The sequence below is a fragment of the Acomys russatus genome, chromosome 16, assembly GCF_903995435.1.
Source record: "Acomys russatus chromosome 16, mAcoRus1.1, whole genome shotgun sequence".
In the NCBI taxonomy this organism is placed as follows: Eukaryota; Metazoa; Chordata; class Mammalia; order Rodentia; family Muridae; genus Acomys; species Acomys russatus.
Genome location: NC_067152.1, coordinates 2396764 through 2423045, shown reverse-complemented (window position 1 = coordinate 2423045; position 26282 = coordinate 2396764). Strand labels below are relative to the sequence as shown.

General features: G+C 48.5%; 1 protein-coding gene across 1 annotated transcript; it reads right to left on the bottom strand.

Moving 5' to 3' along the window:
* Positions 1 to 179: 179 nt before the first annotated feature.
* Prpf8 (pre-mRNA processing factor 8) lies at positions 180 to 26097 on the bottom strand. The gene is made up of 42 exons (XM_051157961.1): positions 25745 to 26097; positions 25142 to 25310; positions 23711 to 23875; positions 23371 to 23589; positions 23046 to 23258; positions 22807 to 22932; positions 22609 to 22714; positions 21906 to 22096; positions 21674 to 21793; positions 21401 to 21590; positions 21169 to 21288; positions 20927 to 21061; positions 20340 to 20469; positions 19855 to 20051; positions 19387 to 19593; positions 19109 to 19272; positions 18842 to 18968; positions 18537 to 18729; positions 17747 to 17934; positions 17344 to 17582; positions 17003 to 17149; positions 16606 to 16816; positions 15892 to 16008; positions 11686 to 11933; positions 11411 to 11590; positions 10882 to 11017; positions 10155 to 10324; positions 9868 to 9997; positions 9631 to 9777; positions 8951 to 9111; positions 7735 to 7926; positions 7133 to 7370; positions 6871 to 6999; positions 5220 to 5333; positions 4973 to 5146; positions 4531 to 4724; positions 3568 to 3807; positions 3332 to 3473; positions 1226 to 1366; positions 980 to 1119; positions 687 to 889; positions 180 to 515 (listed from the first exon to the last, which is right to left on the bottom strand). Exons 1-42 carry the CDS (start codon positions 25842 to 25844, stop codon positions 361 to 363), a joined length of 7008 nt encoding a protein of 2335 aa, XP_051013918.1. The 5' UTR covers positions 25845 to 26097; the 3' UTR covers positions 180 to 360.
* Between the last annotated feature and the right edge of the window lie 185 nt (positions 26098 to 26282).

Genomic DNA, 26282 nt, shown 5'->3' with positions numbered 1-26282 from the left:
CTTTAGAGAAACCAGCAAATACGGTCAAGGTAGTGGAGTGTGAAAGCAGCAACTCAGCTGAGTATATGGAGCCTCGAAGCGCTGCAGGGAGGGCCCAGTACCTTGCTATGAACTGCCCACATTAGTTTTCAGCCCCCAAACTTATGTACACCCAGAATTTGAATTCATAATAGCAAGAAAACAGAAGTACTCCTTCCTATTTATATAAAATTTATTACATTTTGTTCAGGATCACAATCTATCAACAACACAAGCACAAAGCACAAGGGGCCAGGCTGCTGAATGTCAGCAGCTTGTCTGTGGGGAGGGCATGTTGAGGCTCCAGCCTTCGGGAATCTGAAGCAGAGGGAGAAGGAGTAACTAGGCATAGAGGTCCTCTCTGTCTGCGGAGTAGACTTCTCCCTCCTGCAGCAGGGCAAAGTTGAGGAAGTGGGAAGGCCTGTGGACCTCATGGTAGAATTCCTTGGGGTTTGCCAGCTGCAGCTCGTACTTCATGTTGGGGTCATGCCGGACACCTTTTGGGAAAGGGAAATATCAGGGTTAACAAGGGGCTGCCTGTCTCACCCAGCCTGAGCCCCTGGGCCATTTCCAAGGTAGCCAGGCCCCAAGAGGCAAGCATGCTGGCTTGACCTGTCTCAGCCCACCCTGCCCACACTTCTATGCTGCTGCCGTGCACAACCACATACCCATAAAGTTGTAGTTCCAGGAGGACTGGGCAGGGACCATAAAGAAGCCAAGGAATCTGTCTGATAGGAGCATCTGGACCCTCTCGTAGTGTGAGGGCAGGTAGCCTTTGGGGTTGTTGCCTTTGTCTGTGTTCTGTCGGCCCCACTCATAGCCACTAGGGGTCAGCTTGTAGGCTGTCAGAGTGCAGGAGCCCGGTGTGAAGCTGGGGGAAGGGAAAAAGACAGGATGAGGGATTAGACAACCAATCCAGGTCCTGGCCTACAATATTCCTACTCAAGGAGGCCACACCCACCTGCAGGTGATGATAATTGTCTTCTCGCCATCCCAAGATGGGTTGTCAGCCATGATCTTGGCATGAGTTGTAACATCTTGGGGTGAGAGCTGGGGAGACTCATTGGGCTGAGTGTGGATCCAACCTAAGGGTTCCATCTCCTGTAGGCAAAGAGCAACAGAGAGATGTGCAACCTATCTGCAGACAAACGCCGCCCAGTGAGTAACATGACAGTGAGTTCAAGGCCCAGGGCTCAGCACCACGAACCTTGAGGTACTCGTGCTGCGGCAGCTGGCTGGGCAGGTGCACGGTCTGGTGAGTGCCCCACTGTGGCACCATCACAATACAACGGATCTCCTTCACCTGAGGGTTATCTGGAGGGCTCACCCCATACAGGTACCCTGCAATCTAGAGATGAGGGATCAGAGACCATTCTTAGTACCAACCCAGAGCGCCAGAATTTCTTCCCATTCCCAAGAACTAGGTAGGCGGTTTTTCAAACACAGTCAAAACCCCTGGGGCAGAATCATTTGGTTACTTGCTCAAAATGTTATTTGTGGACCTCATCTCAAACTGTCCCCAGGATCTGGGGGAATCAAATTTGGGCCATTGGGTTTGGTGGCAAGTGCCTCTACTCACTGAACTCAAAAGTTTTAAAAAACTCATTGTCAAAGCTAGAGAGATGGCTCAGTGGTTAAGAGTACTGGCTGCTCTTCCAGAGGAGCTGGGATGGATTCCTACCACATGGTGGCTTATGACTGTAACTCCAGTTCTAGGGTACCTGACACCCTCCTCTGCACTCTACAGGTACTGCATGCATATAGTGCACAGACATACAGACAAAACACCTACATAAAAAAAATTTTTTTAAAGATTTATTTTATTTATTGTATATGAGTGCTTTATCTGCTGAAGAAGGCATCAGATGATCACATTATCTGATGTTGTGAGCCACCATGTGGGTGCTGGGAATTGAACTCAGGACCTCTGGAAGACCAGGCAGTGCTCTTAACCTCTGAGCCATCTCTCCAGCCCCCCCGGGGGGGGGTTATTGCATTGTTATTCTGTATGAGTATATGAGAGGACTTGTGTGTGGCACTGAGTGTGTGTGAAGGTCAGAGGAAAATTCTATGGAACGGGTTTTCTCCTTCTACCTTTACAGGGGCTCTAGGGAACTGAACTCAGGTTGTGTGAAAGTGCTTTACCTACTGGCTGTCCTGGAACTCACTATGTAGACCAAGGTGGCCTTGACTCACATGGTCCTCTCTTACAAAAGGGGATTTTCTTTCTCTTTCTTTCCTTTACTGTTATTATTACTATTATTATTATATGTGCACCCGTAGATGAATGCATGGCACGGTGTGCATGTGGGGGTCAGAGGACAACGGTGAAGAGCTGGTTCCCTCCTTCATAGTGGGATTTGGGGACTTAACTCGGGTTGTCAGTGTTGTGCAGCACATCTGCTGCCCAATGACAATTTCTGGGTGTTTTGTTTTAATATCTTTATAAACATGTACTTAGTGTGTGTGTGTGCATGTGTGTCACACCAGGCATGTGGAAGTCACAGGACAGTTTGCAGGGGTCAATTCTCTCCTTCTACCATGTAGATTCTGGAGCTTGAGCTGTGGCTGGCAGACTTGACAACAAGCACCTTCCAGAGGATTCACCAGCCCACCATTCCCATATAAGTATATAATGAGTTTGTGTGTATTTCTTTGAGAAAGTCTCATTTGGTACTGGCTGGACTAGAACTCAACACTCAGAAGCTGGCTTTGAACTCCTGATCGTCCACCTCTACTTCTCAAACCTGGGTCACAGGCCTGGCCACCAGATATAGCTAAGCCACAGCTGACTTGTTTTGTAGTTAAAGCTTGCCTTTAAACACACAGCAATCCTTTTGCCTCAGTCATCCAAGTGCTGAGATTAAGGTATGTACCACTATGCCCAGCTGTTTAATGTGTTTAAAGATTTTCCCAACACTAAGGTCATCAGTATTTTCTTTAAATACTCTAGTATAGTATTTTACATTCTTTTTTAAAAACTCTATTTAGACTTTACTTTGTGAGTGGTACGCAGTCATGTAGGATTTGATATAGCACATCACCTATACACACATTTGAACCTATTTGTTATTCTCTGCCAATACCTTCTACCCAATAATATTAGCAATACTAAATGCCATAGCTTTATGAAATGTTTTTTTTCTTTCTTTATGAAATGTTTTTATATATTCTTGTTTGTGTAGTGTTTTTTAAGTTACTCATTCATCCATGAATTTTGAAACCAGCACCTCAAAGTTCCTGGAATTATCAAGTGAAATTTAGGACCCGACTAAGTGGGCTCACGCTATGGTCCAGGTGTGTGCTTACTCACTTGGGCACGGAGATCAGATATGCAGATGAACTTCTTAAGCACATTCTTGGGAAGAATGTAGGTATAACCAGTCTCCTTGATGTCATCAGATGAAACATAGATGTGATTGGTCCGTAGATGCAGGTTGGCAGCAGATATGGCCCTACAGAACAGACAGGGAGTGTCAGCATCCGAGGCCAAGCACACTCAGCAACACTGACAGGCCTGTCCACCCACCTTGGTGCCCTCCACAGTACCTGACTCTCCACTCAGTCTTTGATGAGAAGGTCTGGGTCTCATAGTTGCTGGTAGTGGAGGTGATAATCTCGTCACCATGCTTGTTGACAGTTCTGGTCTGTGTGGCGGTGAGCTGGGACTGCTCCTTGGTCTGCTTCTCAATCTCAGCGATCTGCTGCCGCTGCTGTGATGGTGCTGAGATCTCCATTCCGAGGATGATGTCTCGAATTTCTGATTGTGTCAGTGATGCCACATTCACACTGTGGGGACACACTGTAAGTTAAACAGAATCCCTTCCCCCAGTCACTTGTGCCTTGACGGCAAAAAAGAACTGGGTAGGCAGGGCATTCTGTGCCAAGACAATTCTCAAGTAACATCTCTTCTTTCTTTGTAATTTTTAAATTTACTCTGGAGGAGACACAGCACACGTACTTATTACTTTTCTTCCACAAAAATTACCCTGACACAGGACAACTTTCAAAAATAAAAACCCCAAATTGGGTGTATTATAACATACCAATAATCCAGCAGTTGGAAGGTTAAGGTAAGAGGATTTTGGGAGTTCAAGGCCAGTCTGGATACATGATGAAACTTTGTCTCAAACACAAGAGAAATGGAGAGAGCGGGAGTGAAAGAGAGCGTCATCTATTCAAAATGGCACCACCAGTACCTTCACTGAGAATTAGGGCAATAGTGAGACTAGATGCTGACTACATTTCTTCCTAGAAACCTCTGAGCATTACTTTTCTTTTGAGACAGGACATCACATGGCCGAGATTAACCTCTAACTTGTAGAGTTGAGAATAACTGTGAACTCCGGATCCTTTTGCCTCTACCTACCAAGTGCAGGGATTACAGGCATGCGTTACCAAACACAGCTAGAAAATCTGAGAAACTTCCGAGCCTCAATGTTTCCAAACCTCAGACCCCAGGCCTGAGCTGCCGCCGCCCCTCTCCGCAGCGCGGCCCCTAGCTCTGCTCACTTGTTTTTCTTGCCGTAGTCGGCCAGGATCAGATCCTTGAGCTGCACCTCCACCTTGATCCACTCCTCGTCAGTCAGCGTGGGCCAGATGTGGTGGGGTTCCGTAATGGTGGTTTTGTCTGGCTTCAGGATCACCTTTGCCCTGTCATTGTTCACATGCAAAGCACGCAGAATCAGGATGAGACGGGAGAAAGCCTGCGGAGAGGTGGGGAAGGGCAGGGGCCGTCAGCTCTGTGAGGGTTTCCCTCCTTCAGCCGAGTCTCAAGGGAGGCAAGCACTGTCTCCAAAGTGCTACGGTGCCAACCCTCACAGGCTCAGAGTTCCTGCTCTTTGTATTTTACAATGACCTCATCAAGTGGCTTGTGGAGACTCCCGAGGCACAGAATCTTCTTCTGGCTCCAAATCCATCCCAGAAAGACCCTCTTCCTAAGGCATCAAATTACCGTGTAGGATGAGATAGTCTTGAGCCAGTCATCATAGAGGTTGAAGAGGACCATCTGGGGCTCTGTGGCTTTAAGGATGAGATCCCCAAACTTCTCCACCTTGAGACACGCCTGGAAGGGCAGCTGGAGCTCTGACCCTTTGATCACAATGTTGGGGAAGTCCAGTAAGTGTACCTAGAGCAAAGCCGAGGTCAGAGGCAAGGCCGGGGGCAAGGGCCTACTTTGTTCTACTGTGTCCACCTCTTACCTCCAATGGGTCCAGCATGCCCTTCCTGGTGACAATGATCTGTTTAGGCTGTTCTTCCACAGGCAGAGATCGGATGAGGGCAGCCACTTCCTCAGCAGTCTTCCACTTGGCCAACTAACAACCAAGAAAAAAATCACAACAAAATTGAGTCTATGTTCTTCAATTAGCTAGAAAAAAATTCTAATCTTGAAATTAACTGTTTCTATAATGAACACGGATGCTGAACTTAGTAATTAGAAAAAGACACCTACAGGCTTAATGATGAACTATAGCTCAGAAACAGGAAAATAAGACAAGGTCGGAGCGATGGCTCACAGGTTAAGAGCATGTTCTGCTCTTACAGAGGACCTGAGCTTGGTTCCCAGCACCCACACCAGGGAGCCCACAGAGGTGTCCCTCCCCACGTTCATGCAACCACACACCCACACAATTATAATAAGATAACATTTGCAGCCCTGGCTGGCCTAGAACTCAATAGACCAGGATGGCGTCACACTCACAATATCTACCTCTGCCTTCCAACTGCCCAGCCTAGTAAAATAATTAAAAAAAAAAAAAAAAAAATCTAAATAAGGCAAGCAGTGGTGACACTCCCTTTTAATCTTAGCACTTAGGAGGCAGAAGCAGGTGGATCTCTGAGTTTGAGGCCAGCCTGATCTACAGAGAGAGTTCCAGGACAGCCTATACAGAAAAACCCGATCTTGGGGAAAAATAATCTAAATGAAAGGCAAAACTACTAAAAGCTGCATAAAGAAATGAGTCTTGGGTCGGGCATGGTGGCTGTTAGTCTGAGGCCAGCCTGGTCTACAAATCGAGTCTAGGACAGCCAAAGCTACACAGAGAAACCTTGTCTCAAAAAAAAAAAAAAAAAAAAGAAAGAAAGAAAGAAAGAAAGAAAGAAATGAATATTGGGCTGGAGAGATGGCACAGTGGTTAAGAGCACTATCTGTTCTTCCAAAGGACCCAGGTTCAATTCTCAGCAGCTCACAACTGTCTGTAATTCCAGTTCCAAGAGATCTGATGCCCTCCACCAATGTACAAAAAATAGAGATTAAATAAATTATTAAAAAAAAAAAAAAAAGAAACTAGTCTTTTTAAAAAAAGATTTGTCTATTATATATACAATCTTCTGCCTGCATGTGTGCCTCCCCACCAGAAGAGGGCACCAGATCTCATTACAGATGAGCCACCATGTTATTCAGCTGCTATTTCTTTTCTTTTTCTTTCTTTTGGTTTTTTAAGACAGGGTCTCTCTGTGTAGCCTTGGCTGTCCTGGACTTGCTTTGTAGACCAGGCTGGCCTCGAACTCACAGCGATCCACCTGCCTCTGCTTCCCAAGTGCTGGGATTAAATGTGTGCGCCACCACGCCCGGCTCTAGGCCACTTGTAATTCTAACACTCAATAAGCTAAGTAAGCTGAGGAGCTCTACATTCAGCTCAAGTATTTCAGGGGTATTTGACACAAGACTGTGTGCGGCCTGGGCTGGCCTCAGACCTATGGCAGCCCTCTTCAGTCTGCCTTCCTGAGCACTGACAGGTATGCCACCCCACCCAGCATGAAAACAGGTATCCTTTATCCCGTCTCCTTGCCCCCAACCAAGAATGAGAGACATCAAGATTCTATGACCTCACTGTCATCTAAGCCGCTTACCTGACCCAAACGCTTCTGTCCAGCCCACACAGATGTGTGGATTATCTTGAGAAACAGCTGCCCTGTGCGTGGATTGAAGATGAAGATGGCCCCATTGATGGGTTTGGTTGTCAAGTTCCCCTCAAAGGTCTAAAGAACAATTATATTAGTTAGCATGGCCTAGACACAGTCACCGTGACTTCATTCAGTGTGTGCACGTCCTTGTGCCTTATTCTCTCACCGGCATTTGAAGCCTGCACGCTCACACTGCATCAACTCTCACCTTGTGGATAGTCACTCTGTACACATTGGTGTCATCTACAAACCAGATGATCTGGTTAGAGAAAAGTTCACCATAGTTCTGAGAAGACAGGTAAGGCTCAGTGGGCTCAGATGAATACAGCTGCAGTCCTTTGCGGATCCGTTCCCGTAACACATACAAGGCAGGATTTGCCTTCATGATCTTGGCCATGGCCTGCTGGATGAGAGGCTTGCTGCCCGGGAACCAGTTTCCATAGGCACTGTGAGGAGGAAGGGGTCAAAAGAACTTAGGCGTAGCCAGAAAGCCCCAAGGAAAGGGTGCGATTATGTAATAATCTAACATACATACATACGTCCACACATACTAAGAGAAGAGCCAGTCAGTGACCCAGAAGGCAAAACCATCTTAGCCAGACAAACTAAAACTGCTGTAAAGAGCTAATGTGTAGGGCGTGGTGGCTGAGGCAGGCAGATCTCTATGAGCTTGGGGCCAAACTGGTCTACATAGTGAGTTCCAGGCCAGCTAACACTATACAGTGAGACCCTGCTTCAAACAAGTGAAACCAAACAAACATGGCAAGTGCAGTGCTAAGGGAAAGCGCACGCTTCCGAGCACGCTCTCACCTGTGTAGGTTGTAGGCCAGGTCAATGGCAATGAGCACACCAGTGGGCGAAGGGTAGATACTCATGTTGTCCGTGGTGTAATCCAGGAACTTGGCCCGGGCATAGCGCTCAATATCATGGGAATCATAGTCCCCCCAGCGTAGCTGGATGTCAATCCAGTATTTCTGTGTGGTGGTGCTGTCCATCACATCCCTAAGGGCGGAAAAAGCTCAGGTTTCCAGGAAACTGTAGCATAAACAATGTCTCAGAATCATGAGAACTCCCACACACTGCACCTACATCTCAAAACGACCGCCTCCTCACTCTAGAGCAGCAGACCCTGAGCCTGTGGTGGAGGCATTCAGGCGGCAGAGGCAGGCGGAGCTCTGAGTTCAAGGCCAGCCTGGTCTATAGGGTGAGTTCCAGGACAGCCAGGGCTGCACAGAAAAACCTTGTCTCAAAAAACAAAACAAAAACAAACAACAGATCGGCTGATGGGTTACAGTGATAACACTGGCTCCAAGTTTAAAAGAATGTCAGCAAAAAGCTGAGAATGGCACCCACTCTTAAACAGGGGGCAGGCTGAGGAGCTGAGAATGGCACCCACTCTTAAACAGGGGGCAGGCTGAAGAGCTGGGAATGGCACCCACTCTTATACAGGGGGCAGGCTGAAGAGCTAGGAATGGCACCCACTCTTATACAGGGGGCAGGCTGAAGAGCTGGGAATGGCACCCACTCTTATACAGGGGGCAGGCTGAAGAGCTGGGAATGGCACCCACTCTTATACAGGGGGCAGGCTGAAGAGCTGGGAATGGTACCCACTCTTATACAGAGGGTGGGCTGAGGAGCTGGGAATGGTACCCACTCTTATACAGGAGGCAGGCTTAGGAGCTGGGAATGGCACCCACTCTTATACAGGGGGCAGGCTGAAGAGCTGGGAATGGCACCCACTCTTATACAGGGGGCAGGCTGAAGAGCTGGGAATGGCACCCACTCTTATACAGGGGGCAGGCTGAAGAGCTGGGAATGGCACCCACTCTTATACAGGGGGCAGGCTGAAGAGCTGGGAATGGCACCCACTCTTATACAGGGGGTGGGCTGGGGCAATATCAGTATAAGGCCAAAGCAAGAATAACAAAAACGAAAAGGCAGGGCTAATCCCGTAAGTAACATGGCTATCAGAGTAAACACCAAGGGTCCTTTCCTGGGACCTAAAGCTGGGCCACAGAACACTTACTTGGAGTCTGCCAGCAGCGAGGGCCGGGAGACATTCCACTTATAGGAAGCAAAGAGTAGTATATCTGCACAGGAAGAATTCATCTTGTAGGACTTTCGAGGATGGATTGTTTCCTTTTGTACTGTCTCAATTTCCAGCGCATCCAGTTCCTGGTCAAAGACCTGGAGATAAAGATGAAAAGGGTGTACCTTATTACTGAAATCCACTTACACTGAGAGCTGAGAGAAATTCAGATGAAGCAATAGAAGTCTAATCCTTGGTGTGTCCAGAATAAATTTCTGGCTGGACACGGTGGTGCATGCTTTTAATCCCAGCTCTTGGAAGGCAGAGGTAGGCAGATCTCTGGCTTACATAAGGAGCTCTAGGCCAGGGCCACATACAAGGACTTTATCTCAGTCTGGAGAGCTGGCTCAGAGGTTGAGAACACTGCCTACTCTTCCAAAGGTCCTGAGTTCAATTCCCAGCAACCACATGGAGGCCCACACCATCTATAATGAGAGCCAGTGCCCTTTTATGGCATGCAGGCATACATATAGCTAAAACACTGTATGTATAATAAATCAATCTTTAAAAAAAAAAGAAAAAAGAAAAAAAAGGACTTCATCTCAAAATATTAAAAATAAATGAATAAGTAACAAGCTGATGTGACTGTGACCTCTCACCCCTCAACTACAGCCCACCTGACACAAGTCCATCACGATGCTCTCATGGATCTTCTGCCACAAGTGAGCTCGGAATATCTGGATGAGAGAGATCTTCAGCGTGGGGATCTTGCCATGCATGAAGATTCCCGTCAAGTCCAGTTGTACCTGGAAGCCTACGTACACCTGCCGGGGAAGAGAGGTTGCGTTAGAGAGCAGAGACAAAGGGAAGGCAACGGGAACATCTTATCTCCCCTGCTGAAGAGTCACACTCACATTGGCTCGATTGATTGTTGGAGACCACCAAAGGGTGAATCTACGATTAGGAATCTGGTTTAATCCTGATCGCTGAGCATTGGTCAGCTTCTTCCACTTCATGGATTCCTCAAAGCCACTGGCTTTCTCCCTGCAGAGCAGAGGAACCCCAAATAAGATGATGCCTGACCACCTCCCAGTGATGCCTAAGCCTCACAGGGTAACTGAGACACAGCAGGCCACTACAGCCCTGAAGTGATGAGCTCAGGCAGTTGTGACACCTCCTGTAAAGGGGACAGAGTCCTTACCAGAACAGGCCTTCCCAGGTGGGGAAGTAAGTGCCCTTGAAGAGCGTGTGCTCCAGAATGCCCTCCACGCCACCCAGGGCCTGAATCATGTCTGTGCGGTAGTTGTTGAGGTTCCAGAGCTTGCCATCATGCCGCTGGTGTGTCCACCAGAAGGGGTTCTGCTTCAACACCTACAGCCAGACAGGCACAGGGCAGCATCAACACCCGCACAGCCAGACAGGCACAGGGGAGCATCAACACCCGCACAGCCAGACAGGCACAGGGGAGCATCAACCCCCGCACAGCCAGACAGGCACAGGGCAGCATCAACCCCCGCACAGCCAGACAGGCACAGGGGAGCATCAACCCCCGCACAGCAAGACAGGCACAGGGCAGCATCAACCCCCGCACAGCCAGACAGGCACAGGACAGCATCAACACCTGCACAGCCAGACAGGCACAGGGCAGCATCAACCCCCGCACAGCCAGACAGGCACAGGGCAGCATCAACCCCCGCACAGCAAGACAGGCACAGGGCAGCATCAACACCTGCACAGCCAGACAGGCACAGGGCAGCATCAACCCCCGCACAGCCAGACAGGCACAGGGCAGCATCAACCCCCGCACAGCGAGACAAGCACAGGGCAGCATCAACACCCGCACAGCCAGACAGGCACAGGTGCCTACCACCCTAAGTGACAATGCATCCTGATTTGGAGAAACTCGCTCTACTTTCCGCTCCACATACCTGGTACTGCTTAAAGTCAGTTCGGACACGCCAGCCCTTATCATAAGCCAATGTGTGCCGGTCTTTCTGGAAGAGGGTATTGATCCGGGGAATGCCTCGATCCCACGAATCTTCTAAATCTTCTAAAGTCAACCGTCTGCCAGAAAGATAAAGCCAACATCCTTTCTCACGCAAAGAGAAACAGTCAACATTCTTTAGCCAAGGATAAGCAGAATCAGTTTTGACTCCCATAAAACATACTCTGGGGCTGGAGAGATGGCTCAGAGGTTAAGAGCACTGCTCTGCCAGAGGTCCTGAGTTCAATTCCCAGCAACCACATGGTGGCTCACAACCATCTATAATGTGATCTGACGCCCTCTTCTGGTGGGCAGGGGTACAAGCAGGCAGAGCAATGTATACATAATAAACAAACAAACAAACAAATAAATCTTTAAAAAAAAAAAAACATATTCTGACCGCGACCTCCACATAAGACTCTGTTGTGGCCCAACCCCAGCCCTCAGCCGGGCACACCCTCCTGCATGCCCACCTGTTCTGGGCAATAGCCTCCTGTCTCTTGAGTGCATACTCAGCCCAGACCCGTTGAGAGTCAATGAACTCGCTCTCCCATGGCTGTATGTAGCGGTACAAGTTGGGAATCAGTTGGTCTTCTTCATGACTCATTCCTGAACGGAAGTGTGTGATACCTACATCTGTTTGCTTAGACCACCTGTTTGAGGAAATTGAGACAACAGATAACGTAAAAATCAAAGTAAGCAAACACCCACTTCCCTCAGTCTACACAATGAGTCCATCAAGCCATACCTGAGGTCAGACTGGGGGATGAGCACGTGGCCCATTGAGAGCATGCCAAGGCCACCCAGCTCTTTTGGGGTGTAGAACACAACAGGGGGAAACCGGCTTGGCATCTTGGAGTTCAATCCAATCTTGATGCGCGTCTGGATCTTGTTTTCACACTTTACCAATAAATCTAGGAGTTCCTGTGTATTTACCACAGCCTCTCGAAAATACGTCATAAGGCCGATGAGTGCTGTGTTCCACTTATTCACAATCTAAAGTTAGTGGGAAAGAGTAAATTCCACATGAGCAAGGCAAGTCTTCCAGTTCCTAGCTAGTTATTAACAATGAAAGCAAAGGAATGAAATTCCACAAAATTTTTCATCTGTAAAAGATATTAATACACTAAAGAATAAAATACTATGAATTTCCGTCATGTTTAGAATAAGCAGCCAAACTATGTTTAGTAATTTTAAATACAATATTCCTTTGAGAACAACAGAAACTTGGGGATGATCAGGTCAAAGAAGGAAAACAGCATTGCTGATTTCAGAAAGACAAAGAACTAACCAGGAAGGCAGCCTTAGGGCCCTTACACAGCAAAGAAAGGCCGTCAGTCAGACTACCTAACTAGATGCATTGCTCTATTTGCCCAGCCCTCATCAAGGTCTTGTGTAAATGGCCCAGCCTGTATTTCAATTAGGACCACGAGTGAAAGAAGGGTCACGTTCGTGCTTGAGGTAAATGTGCTGCACATACCTAAAGTGGGGTGGTGACTCAAGGTAGTAACAGAAGCATGCTGGAGGGAAAGGAGAACTGAGGACAGTCAAGGCCACAGCAGTGAAGGACACCTGTATTCTCAGCTTTCTGGGAGGCTGAGGTCAGTGGATCACTTTAGCCCAGGACTCAAGACCAGTCTGGGTAACATAGGAAAACCTTAATCTCAAAAATGGGTCAGTAAACCAGGTGTGGATCACTGTGAGTTCATGAGTTCAAGGCCACCCTGGCCTACAAAGTGAGTCCAGGACAGCCCAGGCTACAAAGAGAAACACTGTCTCAAAAAAACACAAACAAAACAAAAACAAACAAAAAGGTCAGTGGTAAAACACTTGCCTAACACAGGCAGTTCCCTGAGTTCAATTCCCAGCACAGCAAAATCAAACAACTGAAAAGACAAATTGGCTCAATGAAGTCAAGGGTCTTTGCTGCCAAACCAGAAGGACCTCAATTTGATTACCCAGGACCCCACAAGGCAGGGAAAAATAACTCCTCCAAGTTGTCCTCTGACTTCTAGACATTGGTTGTGGCATGTGTATGCTTGTAAACACACAAGGCACAACCTAAAAAGGAGAAAGAAAAGGAGTTTTAAGATCCATCCATCAGCTGGGCAGTGGTGGCACATGCCTTTAACCATAGCATTCAGGAGGCAGAGGCAGGTGGATCCCTGAGTTCGAGGCCAGCCTGGTCTATAAAGCGAGTCCAGGACAGCCAGGGCAGTTACACAGAGAAATCTTGTCTCGAAAAACAAATAAAAATAAATAAATAAATAAAAGATCCAGGCTGGAGAAATGGATCAGAGGTTAAGAGCACTGACTGCTCTTCCAGAGGTCCTGAGTTCAATTCCCAGCAACCACATGGTGGCTCACAACCATCTATAGTGTGATCTGATGCCCTCTTCTGGCATGCAGATGCACATTGCACTGTATACATAATAATAAATAAAATAAAATAAAAATAATTTATACCTATAAATAAATAAATAAATAAATAATCCATCCATCCATCCATCAAGCCGGGAAGTGGTGGCATACGCCTTTAATCCCAGCACTCAGGAGGAGGCAGAGGCAGGTGGATCACTGTGAGTTCATGACAAGTCTGGTCTACAAAAGCAAGTCCAGGACAGCTTCTGTCTCGAAAAACCAAAAAATTCATCCACCAGCAGGGCATGGTGGCACCACCTTTAATCCCAGCACTCAGGAGGCAGAGGCAGGCAGACTGATGTGAGTTCAAGGACAGTCAAGGCTACATAGGGAAACCCTGTCTCGAAAAAACCAAAACCAAAACCAAAAAAAAAGAAAAAAGAAAAAAAAAAAAAAAAAAAAAAAAAAAAAAAAAACCAAAACCAAAACGAAACAAAAAAAGATCCATCCACTTCCAGCCTCCCTGGAAACTTTCTTTCTATTAACTTCAGGGGGGAAATTAGGGGTGTTCTGATGTGGCTGTACATGATGCATACCCCCGTGTATGTGTGGGAACATGTCTATGTGGAGGCCTGAAACCAGTGTCAGGTGGCTTATGCCTATAATCCCAGTACTTAGGAGGCTGAGTCAGAAAGATCAAGAGTTCAATGCCAGCCTGGATTATAGATAAAGTTTTTCTCAAGCAAGCAAACAAATGAACAGAACAAACAAAAAAAGCAAAGGATAAAAACATTATGTTTTTATCTCTGATCTAATTAATAAAAGCACTTTGTAAAATAATATGGTTTATTGGCTTCCAATAAGCATTATTTCATTAATTTTTTTTCATTTTCTTTTTCTTTTCTCACACACACACACACACACACACACACACACACACACACACACACACACACACACACCCTTCTTATAGGAGGGGGCAGAGGGGAATGCAGGAGGGAAATAAGAGGTTAATATGGTTATGGTTATAATGCCATTGTACACAAGTAAATTATACCAAAAAAAAAAAAAAAAAAGTGAATAAAAGTAAAAAGCCAAAACCAAAGCAAACAAAAAGCACTGTCTTGACATGCAGCTCCCTCCAGAAGGCTTCTAACATATCTACTCCAGCTCCAGCAAACTGGAATCCTTACGGTCTCCACTCACCTCCTATAAAGTTGCATCCACACCATCTGGCTTCCATCCCAACTATTCCTGAAATCGCTTTAAGGTCACCAATGACATCCTAACTGCCAGTTCCACTGGTTCCTGTTCACTCTTTATCTAGCCAAACTTCCTAGGCAACTGATGCCGTTAAACACCTGCTCAATCCTGGACATTAGTTCCTGACAGCCTTGACTACCCCTACAGTCCCGCCCTGTCTCGGCTCTGGTCAGTACACCTCAGTGCTTCCCGTCACCCTCATCTGTCTCTTCTCATTCTCCACTCTTCCCAGCAGTCTCCCTCAACCTTGGGCTTTCATGCTTTACACCAGGAATTTATCAAACTGCCTGGCAGTGGTTGGTCATGCCAATAACCCCAGCACTCAGGAGGCAGAGGCAGGCATATGCCTGTGAATTTGAGGCCAGGCTGATCTACAAATCAAGTTCTAAGACAGCCAAGGATACACAAAGAAAAACTTTGTCTTGGGAAAAACAAAAAACAAAACAAAACTATAAAATTAAAGAATGTTTTATCCTTTTAAATTTGCTGAAAATTCTTTTTCCAAGGGTCTAGAAAATACCCAACTCCACAAGCCTTAAACTTCTTATAGCCACGCAAGCACCGTGCTAATGTCATCTGCACACCTCTGCTAAAACTGAATGCCTGCTGCTTCTTGTAGAAGCCTTTCTTCTTTCACACTCAGAACCAGAACTCATGAACTCTAGGAACCTCAGCTGCCCACACAATGCAATGGCTCCCATAAGCCTCACACACTAGTGGTTCTTTGATCAAACACCTGTCTCTCAGAGAGAAGGGGATCCTGCAGCTACCCGTGTAGTATATGCAAAGTGCCTACAGCACATAGTTACCAAAGATGAGGAGATCAGCCTAGAAGGACAAGCTTATTCCTCAGAGCTACATTTAAAAAATTGCATCATGGGAGATTTGACTTATGTATACACAACTAAGAAATCTTCAGATTTCCTCAATCCCAGCTATCTTAACTGGGCCCCAGAAACAATTTTAAAAAAATCAACACAAACAACCCGCCCCCCTGCATTTTAATAATATTCTATGCCACTCACTAAAATTTAAGCTGTTTGACGCAGATAACAAGCCTAAGAAAAAATGCAGAATAGATGCTTTCGTTGAAATTATAGCCGCTACTTTTGCTTTGGTTTAAAATCACCCCCCACCCTCAGATGCAGCCTGTTAAATTCTTGTAGAAAATTCTCAGAAATAAAGCCCAACTGATTCAACATCGTAAGCCGCCATCCCAGAAAACACGGAGATTAGTGTGCTGGGCAATCCTGGGAAAGAGGGAGCTCACACCTGGGGAGGAGTTGAACGGACACAGATGGACAGAACTGGGGCTTAGAGCCCTACATACCTTGGTAAAGGTAGTGGAGCCAGAGGCCATTAGAATCTGCCGCACACGATTATGGAAGCGTTGCATTGACTCATCGTCCACACGCAGGAAACACTGGGCTGTCCGCTCCTTGGTAACCTAAACCGCAAGGTCCATGTTAACGTGTCTCAGAAACTCCCAGAGGGGCTGGTCAGACAGCTCAAACAGGCAAAGGTGCTTGCTACGAAGCTTTATTTCCTGACTTCAACCCCCAGAACCCACATAGTGGAACTAACTACAAGTTGTCCTCTGACCTCCACACATGTGCCATGGCATAAATAAATATGAAAAGCCAGATGTGGTAGTACACACATTTAATCTCAGTACTCAGGAACTGGAGGTGGGGGTCACAGTAAATTTAAGGCTAAATTCACCAGCCAGAGCTAGAGAGAGAGCGAGAGAGCGAGAGAGCGCGAGAGCGAGAGAGAGCGCGCGAACGAGCAGGGCATGATGGTAGCTCATAACACTTGGGAGGGAGAGACAGAGGCAGGCTGATCTCTAAGGCAATCTAGGTCAGTTTGATCTACAAAGTCAATTCGAGGCTAGCCAGGGTTACACAGAGACCCTGCTTACAGGACTGACTGACTAAGTTCAACACACCCAAGGCTCACTGAGGGACACTGAAAGGTCTGACTGGTTCTTCACCCACTGATGCCAGGGCTACAGGGGTGCCCTGATGTCCTTCCTAGACTGTACCTCATTCTGCAGGTTCCAGACCCCATCCTTGTGGGTAAACTCTTCATAGCTGGTGCGGCACTTAGGCAGGATGCGGCACTCAAAGCCACACATGTTGAACAGCAGGTTGGGATTGTCTTTACTGTACACAGACACAAAGCTATTCTCCCACTGTACTGTCGTCACTGATCGTGGCAGCCGGTTTTTGATGTCCCAGAACACTGCCCGACCCCTGTCCACAGAGAACACAAAGGCATTTCAGTCCGTGGGAAATACCTGCATTCACAGACCAGGCACACGGACACCCCAACAGGCCTCCATTCCTCCTACCCAAGACACAACCGCCTCAATACTGATTGCTTTCTGGGTCCCTGGGACTGACGTCCTTCTAACTCCCACAAACCCGACTGAGACTCACAGGTTGACGTCATGCTTCATGAGGCGCATGCGCGCATCTCGGGGCCAGCATTTCTTGTTATTGTAGCCAACAATGTTCTCATTGTTGGGGTCCGGATGCTCTGTCAGGTAACGCTGGATCAGATCCCGAGCCTCATCTGCTGTGAACCTACATTAAGGCAAGGTACACTGCTGAGTCCAGATACTAGGACCCTTGAGGACCGCAGCTTCGTAGGTGGGGGCTCTATGCCACTCTGGGCTTCATTTCACTTTACAGACCAGCTCAGCAATTAGGCAACTAAGCTACAAGACAGGACACACCTCCCAGCTCTGTTAGTTAAAGGATCTGTCCAGGTTCATTACCTGAAGAAAATATGGATGCGATCAATGTATCTACAGAAGAGTCGGATTGGGTGTGCGGCCTCGGTGGCTATGTCCTGGAAACTGAGAAAGTCGTTTGGCATCTGAGGAGGCCCAGCCATCTCACTGGCCCGGTGCAATCCCAATACGAGCAAATCCATCACCAAGCCATAATACTGGACAATGAATGAGGCAAACTGCAGGCCTCTGATGATCCCATAGGAATTTGTATGGTTCATGTCCTAGAAAAAAATTTTAAAAAGAACCACAACTCTTAGCTATGGCTACAGCTGGCCGTGTCCCAGGTGCTTCAGGTCCACTCTCTTTCATTTTTCCTCAGCAAGTCCTAACTTTACGAGTCAGACAACCCCTAACACGTGGTTTTGCTACTTGCTCCACAACAGACCTTATAGTTGATGACCACGTTGTTCTTGGCCGTCATGTAGTCGGCTATGTTGTGGTCCACAATGAGGCGCAGCAGCCTATTAAGCAGGGTCAAGTCAATCTTCTCATACATCTTCTCAAAGCGCGACTCCAACATGACATTGCACTCGCCCTCACTAGTCTCCCACACATCCTGCAGGTTATTGATGCCTAAAAAAGCAAAAAGACAACTATAGCAGATTAACATTTTCTTCTCAGGACACACTCCCAAACCCTCTACCATCCATCCATCTGTCCACCCACCCACCCTGGTTGCTACAAGTGTCAGCTTTGCTCAACATTAGCACTATTCACTCTTTTTCTTTTTCCTTCCTTCCTTCCTTCCTTTCTTCTTCTTCTTCTTCTTCTTTTTTTTTTTTTTTGAGACAGAGTTTTTCTGTGTAGCCCTAGCTGTCCTTGAACTCAGACATCCGCCTGCCTCTGCCTCCCGAGCGCTGAGATTAAAGGTGTGTGCCGCCACCACCTGGCAGTATTATTCACTCTTTTCATGCAAAAAGCATAAAATGGATCATGCAGTCTAGATATGATTTTTTTTAAGACAAAGTTTCTCTGTGTAGCCTTTGCTGTCTTGGACTCATTTTGTAGATCAGGCTGGCCTCAAACTCAGAGCTCTGCCTGCCTCTGCCTCCCTGAGTGCTGGGACTACACTCATGGGACTACAGTCATGCGCCATCGTGCCCAGCTAGGTATGAGTTTTTATACAGCGCTCGATCATATCTTTTCTCTGCAGAGGGTAATTCCAGCAGTTTTACCTTGGCACCACTTGTAAACAAGCAGTGGAGGTGGCTCTGTGTCAGCAGGCTTGATCCAGGGAGGGAAAAGACGGCGCTTATCTGCTTCATACCACAGGTACTGGTCCAGGTAGGCATCAGTTATCTTCTCCAGTGGTTCCACGTCATACACTGGCACCAGGTGGCTATAGAGATCCATAAACTCAATGCCCACCTGTGGGAGAAGGAACCTGGTCACATCAACTCACCAAAACCAGCCTGGCGCCCTCCAGATGCCAAGAACAAATAGCATGGACCAAAGGAAGCTTAAGGAGCATCTCACTCACTTCTTTAAAGGCTCTCTGTGTGAGGAGGTGACGCTTGATGCGGGACAAAGCCTCATGGGGGTTGTCGTAGGCTTGCTCGATCAGACCCAGCTCCTCCCTCTGGGACTGGTTTAACCTAGACTTCACACTAACAAAGCAAAGGAAAGGTGAATGAGAAACCCAGGAAGATGCTAAAGCAGAAGGACTTTACCTTTCTCTGGACGCTGACCCTGGCGCCATTCCCTCTCTGTTATGCTCCCAGGGGAGACCCTTCCAGCCGCTCCTCACCTATAGGCTTCCTTCAGGCGCTCCAGAGCCAAGATGAGCAACTTGGTGTCGTGCTTGTAGGAGAGTGGGGGGAACGGGATAGGAGAGAATCTGCGGCTCTCCAGCCAATGCACGGTGGTAGTGTACACCGCCACTGCCTCCTCGGCTGTGATGTAAGGCCCATCCTGCAAGGTGAAGTGCAGTCAGCCACCCACTATCATCCAATCCAGGACAGTTTTTTGATCCCCATTTTGCAGCTCCCCTTATCCCCCAGTCCTCACTCAGTCTCGCTGGCCCACCTTCAGGTAATTGTGCTGCCTCTCCTGTTCTGCCTTCAGGTACAGGCGGGTGAGGCGGCCCAGGTTCTTTTTGCAAACAGTCTTGTCTACAGTAGCCCCACGGCGGATCCGCTCTCGGTTATAGTGGGCAGTATTGGTCCACCAATCAGCCTTGGCCTTAACATACCGAAGAATCATATTCTCTATAGGTGTTGGCAGTCCTGGGACCTGAAAGTACAAACACGATGAAAAAGCAGTAAGAAGCAAGCACAGTGTTTCACACCTGCACTGCAGCATAAAGGCAGAGGCAGATAGATCTCTCTAGAGACCACCGAGCCTGCACAGTTACGGGTTAGCCAGGATGACACACTGAAATGTTTCAAGAACTGAGGGGGAGGGGGCAACAGAAGGTGGACAGGTTTCTGAGGGTGTGGTGGTAATCCTAAGCTCAGGAAGATGAATGTTTGTGTCACCTTGGAGATGCCATACCTTCCAAGGAATGTTGGCCTTCCAGCAGCGCCAGGCTTCACTGAGGTGCTGTAAAATTGTTCGGGCCTTGTTCTGTTTGATGCCTTCAGGCATCATGTCCAGAATATCATGCATCACAGCTGCCCTAAGTTCAAGGTCAAAATGAGACTCCACCCGTTGCTTTGTTACTGTCTTCGCCACCCCCTTTGAGTGGCGGCCTAGGAGTAAAGGGATGGACAAGAGAATAAATCAATAAATAGTAGCAAGCGTCCATATACTCCACCCATGCAAAAAGACAAGCCACCTCAGATAGTCACAACTATACAAATGCATGCTAGCGCAAAATCCCAGAGAGCAGCCCAAGAACCAGAGTACTAGGCCAGACTCATTTGAAATGGACTCAGAAGCAAAGATAACTAACAAATGCAAACAAAAGCACGGGAAAACAGGCACCCACAATCTACCCTGGAAGCAAGGAGACAAGGTGGGTAAAGAGAATCACTTACCTTCAAACTGTCGGGCCAGGAGGTTGCCCAGCCATCGCTCTAGCAAAGGAGTAATTCCACGCATGAAAAACAGCCAGACCCGCCATCCAGCAGCCCAGAAACCACAGCCAGGGCCTTTCCCTACAGGGCCCTACAGTCAAGCAGAAATCAGGAACAAAAAATGAACTATTCCTTTAGGAAACAATACAAAGAAAACAAAGTAGAGAAGGAAAAGTATCTATCACGTTGCCAAGGTGACATGGTAAATGCTCTTGAAGGCAGGAAGCGAGGCTCCTGCATGGACTCAGTGGTAGGTTTGGGGTGAGGTGTTGAGATTCACTGAGTACAGTAATGACATTGTCAAGAGATTTGCACTCGGGAGGCAGATCGCTGTGAGTTCGAGGACAGCTGGGTCTACAAAGCGAGTCCAGGACAACCAAGGCTACACAGAGAAACCAGGTTTCGAAAAATCAAAAGCCAAAACAAAACCAACAACAACAAGAAAGGGGGCGAGGGGGAGTCTCTCCACGGAAATCCTGGAAAGAGCTCTAAAGGCAAGGAGAAAGCACTGGAGCATGTAAGAAGGCTGGAGTGAGGGCCCGTCTCACCGTGTTGAAGCGGTAATAGATGAGATGCTTTAAGTCCTTGCACATGCGGATCTGCCGCATCAGCTTGTATTTGTATCGATACATGCCAGTCAACTGCCCCACATGGGCAAATATATACTGCAATCCATCTGCCAGCTGCAATAAAACCACCCATCAGACTTACAGCCCAAGCCAGCTCCGCAGCCAGCACAGGCTTCCCCTGCCTCCCCATCTGGGCAGGGGGCCAGCCACCATGGCCTCACCTGGAAGGCATCCACATTGCCCAAGCGATATTGCACATGACTATCCACAACCAGTTTAGTTAAACGCAGTACTTCCCGACACAGATGGAAAGCATTCCCAAAGCGAGATTTCTTTCTTTCCTGAAAAGGCCAAGAACAGAAAGCACATTAGTAACAGTGGCCACAGAAGGAGGCATGGCACAGTGCCGTCCACCCCTAAGCCCAGCAGAGCAGCGAGGCCCGAGGCAGGCACCTTGGTGGTGAGTGTCTTGACAGGCTTCAGGTTGAAGTTATAGTCCAAGTGTAGGTAGTTGAGGTTCTTCCGGTGAATGAGCAGGTTGAGCATGTTGTAGCCCTGGCGGCAAACCTGCAGCCCCACCTCCACCCAGTCCAGCTTTGTGGACTGAAAGAATTTGGTGGCTTTGAATGAGCGGAACAGATACCTGGTGAGAGTAGAGAAGAGAGCTCAAGCGGCATACTGACACTTTAGGACCGCAAGTGGCAGCAGGGGCCTCCAGCACCTCACCTCTTCTTCTGGGCTTTGGGGGGTCGATGCTTGAGAGCATTGAGCACGTAGTACTTAAGCAGCTTCTGATAGGAGACTCGGACTTTCACAGGCTGTCCAGCAGGACAATGCTCCCGGTACCTGGTTAAGTAAGCCCATTAGAGCTTTGCTCACCTCTCCTTGCAGACACTCTTGGCAAGGCTGCACACCCATCCAGACAGTCCTTTCTCTGCTCCTTAGGTAGAAGCCTTACCAGTTCTTGACAAGGGGGATGTCCAGGGCCCGGCGGGTACGACCGGAGCGTAGGTTGAAGGGCCGTGGTGCCCAGAGCAGGGCGATGCCATTGGCTGTATTGTCGGTATAGAGGGGTGTGTCCTTCAGGAAGGGCTCCACAAACTCTGGGAGTTCAAATTCCTCATCATCATCAGGCAGTGGTTCCTGGCTCTGAAAAAGAAATCCTCAAGGGCTCATTTTCCACTCACTGAGTACAAAACTGAGAAGAGCAGAAAACGCTGGGGTCTAGCATAGTGGCCACACATGCCACGAAAACTGGGGTACCTGACAAGAGAAGCCCTGAAGAGCCAGGCAAAGGAGCCAAGGGAGCAGAGAGCAGACAGAGCTACGCAGGAGATCCTCCCACCCGATGACTACTAAAAGCCTCCCATAGCATAGGAGGTGCCCACTGCCATCAGTTCCCAACCACAGCCCAGTGAGCTCAGGGAAGGAGGCCTCGGGTAAGACAGAAGGACTGAGAATACAAGACCAGCCTGGACCTAGACAGTAAATTTGTGCCAACCTACACTGTATGCCCCAAAATAAAAAAAGTAGGGCATAGGTTGATGAGGGGCAGAAAACTTGCCTAGCACGTACAAGCAAGACCCCAGGTTCAATCTTCAAGACTCTCACTCACCCACCCCCACTCCTGTCAACACCCAAAGCATGTGAGTCCATCTTACCTTCACCGAGTGTCTATGGGAGATTGGGTTGATCAGAGGATCAAAGTAGAAAGCCGGCAAATCAGGGTCCTCAGTCTTGATGAACACAACGTTAGGCGTGTGGTACCTGTAACAACAGAAGAGTCGGCCAATGTTCTTCTGCTCTGGCCCACACTGTAGACTGGCCTCCTTTCTCAGCGCCTTGTTCCGGCATCTTACCAGGTCAGGTGGACATGGTGTGGAAGGTTGTTATACAGGTAAGGAAAGGCAATCTTGTACTCAGTACGAATGGGCTGACGGATGATGATCTTATTAATATCGTTAAATTCATTCCAGTCTTCATCCCTAGAATAGCAAATCAAGTGAGCAGTCTGGTTCCACTGTTAGGCAATGGTCTTAAGCATATAGATTAATTTTATTACACACAAGGTGTCTAACAGCGACACTCCCCAACTTACTGTAGGTTGATGTCTCGAACAAGAGGTTCAAACTTGGGTCCCCCAGGAATGGCCATGTTGAGCGCCTTAGAGGTAAAGAAGGCCTTTAGATCAAACAGATAGAAATAGTTGTCATCCACCAAGTCGGTCAGAAGCTGATTGGCCAATCGGTAGAGAGTGGACATCATTGGCAATGTGAACTGCCAGCGCTGGTAAGTGGAACCATTAACATACCTACAGAAAAGATGGAGGGCCTGCGTCAAGTAGGCACTGAGCCAAGCCACTTCCCTCCTGCCTTCCCACAGCGCCTGGCTCCACAGCTCCCCCTGGAGCTAGTTCCACTCACTTCCTACTGTCTCTCAGGGGCTGGTGGTCATAGAACCAGTCCAACACAGGGGCATCCTCCTCAGGGTCCAGCTCCAGCTGAATGGCTTCCAGCGGCTCGACATCCAAGATGTTGTCAGCATAGTCCAGGGGCGGTTCCTCATCGTCAAAAGGGGGGAAGCGCATCCTCTTGAAATGCCTCCTGTCTCTTTTTTCTCGACGCATCATGATCCACATTGACCTAGAAGGCAAGAACGTCATGCAACAGTTTCTACCCACTGGGCCTCGCTGCCACTGCCCACACTCCACCGCCACAGCACCACATCAGCCACCGCCGCAACCGCCACTCAAGCCCTCCTCACCCCCACTGGGAGATGTAAACTGGCTCAATGACCCAGGGAATCTCGTTGACAAAGGAAATGGCTCCAGTGATGTGGTACAGGACAGGCACGTCGCGAATCTGCTCCCAAGGCATGGGCATGTTCTCCAGGAGCTTGAGAACTGCATGGGGCATGTACTTGAGGGCCCTGCAACACCAGGAAGAGACAATTAGAAATGACTAATTGTGTTCTGTTACGTTCCACAGAAAAGGCTGCCTTATGGCCCAAAGCCCCAGATTTGGACTCAGGACCTGTACGACTACAGTCCTACCCCTCCCATCTCCAGCTTCACCTAATCCCACTCTCCCTTCCAAACGTCGTAATTCCACAACACTGGGACTCTCTCCCAGGTGAAGGGACTAAAGGCCAGGCCACCACATCTAGCTTTTGTTGTTTTCATCTCATGGAGCAGTCTTAGTCTAAGCTGGCCTGTGATCCCTCTGCCTCTGCAGTCCATGTGCACAAACACTACCACGTCTGGTTCAGAAATATTTGTTTTGTTTTTTGAGACAGGGTTTCTCTGTGTAGCCCTGGCTGTCCTAGACTCACTCTGTAGACTCACTCTGTCTCTGCCTCCTCCCAAGTGCTGGGATTAATGGCGTGCCACTATCTCCCAGGAAGAAATCATTTTTGAAATAAAACTTTCAAGGCTTCCCTATACCAATTCATTAACTGGCCAGTTTTTCATATCTAAATGGAGTGATAAGTATCTCTGCAGCAGCTGGGCGTGGTGGCGCACGTCTTTAATCCCAGCACTTGGGAGGCAGAGGCAGGTGGATTGCTGTGAGTTCGAGGCCAGCCTGGTCTACAAAGCAAGTCCGGGACAGCCAAGGCTACACAGAGAGACACTGTCTCGAAAAACCAAAAAAAAAAAAAAAAAAAAAAAAAAAAAAAAAAGAATCTCTGCAGCTTAGGGCTGAGCAGTTAACAGTAGTATAGAGACCTCCCCCCAGGAATTAAACACCCAAGGCCCCAAATTCTGGTGACTGACAAGTTAAAGGCATCCAGAGTGCCTAGTGTCTCAATGTGAGCTTCAAACAGTTCAACAATGACAGACATTTTACAATGACATTTGCAGGGCAAAGCAAAACAATAATCTGGTAATTTTCATGGTGTCTCAGTGGTCCTTGCCTCATGCTTACAGCCATCTTCTGTGCGCTCAAGAGCCGTGTTCCATGCTGGACACGGCAGCACCTACCTTTAATCCCAGCACTCAGGAGGCAGAAGCACGGGGATGTCTGTGGGTTCGATGCCAGCCTAGACTACAGAACTACTACCAGGCCAGCTAGAACACACACATATCTGCAAAGTCCTGTTCCAAATCACAGTTCCTCTACCCAACACTACCAGTGAACGGGCAGAGAAAGGGAAACGGCCACACTCCACAGCAAATTGTTCCGGGATGTTGCTTACCCCAAGTAGACCCTCTTGTCATGACGGAACTTCCTGTTGGTCATGTCTCCATGGTCTCGAATGATTTTCCTGACATGTTCTGGAGGCATGTCTTCCTTCTGAGCATCCACAAACCCAAACTTCCGCTTCTCTGCATAGCGCTTGGCCTGCAACTGCTGCCATTTTCGAGCTATAAAGACCCCTCAGTTTTAAAGGGCTGCACACCTTTACCCGAATTATCCCCCAATTCTTGCCCCTGAAGTAACACCAACCCCCAAGTGCTGTGGGGAGGAGGAATACTCCCTGCCGAGTACCCCGCCACTTTACTCCCCCAAACTATAGGTTTGCTATCGATGTGGGGGTAAAGGACCCTGATGTCTAATTTCTTCATAGAAACGCAAACCCTATAAAATAGGTTTTGTCTCCACCCCTATATTTAACACACCCACACTCAGGCACACACGCAAACAATAGACGCTTCCAATCTTTCAACGACTAACTAAATTTACAAAAAAATAAATATCGCTAACAAGAAGGCGCCACTCCCCACCCCCCGCCCCGATGTGAAAGAAGCCGCCGGCACGTTCGGGCCCGCGCGCGCGCAGTACCCACTTGCCCCCTCACCTTTCTCCTGCAGCTTCTCCTCTGACATGTAGTCCGGCAGCGGGGCTAGCGGACCGGGCACCGGGTTACCCGGCCCTCGGTAAGGAAACACTCCGGCCATGCCGGGAGAATCCGAGAAGGAGACGGAAGCCAAAGCTAAGCAGCTAGCCTCGGGCCCACAAGGGGGACGATGCAACGCGTCCGCAGCCTCCTGGCCTGCCCGCTAGCCGGGCTGGGCGCTCGCAGCCGGGGCCTGGCGCAGCTCCTCAGGCCGCTCGGCCCACCGGATCGCCTGCAGTCCAGCCTGGGACACCCGCCACCCACCTGTCGCCCCTCACCCAGGTAGCGGCTCGGCCGACAGAGCAATGGCGGAAAGACGACGTCCGCTCCGCGTTCCCAACGCCAGGAAGTGCGCAACCGGGTTCAGAAGCTCACCCAATAGGCGCTGAGGTTTTCTGATTGATTAGCAGGCACGCCAATTGACGGTGCAGAGCGCGTCGGAGGCGGGACCAAAAGCGGATTTCAGCGCGAGTAGTGTTGTCGGGATAGGCTTCCGCCA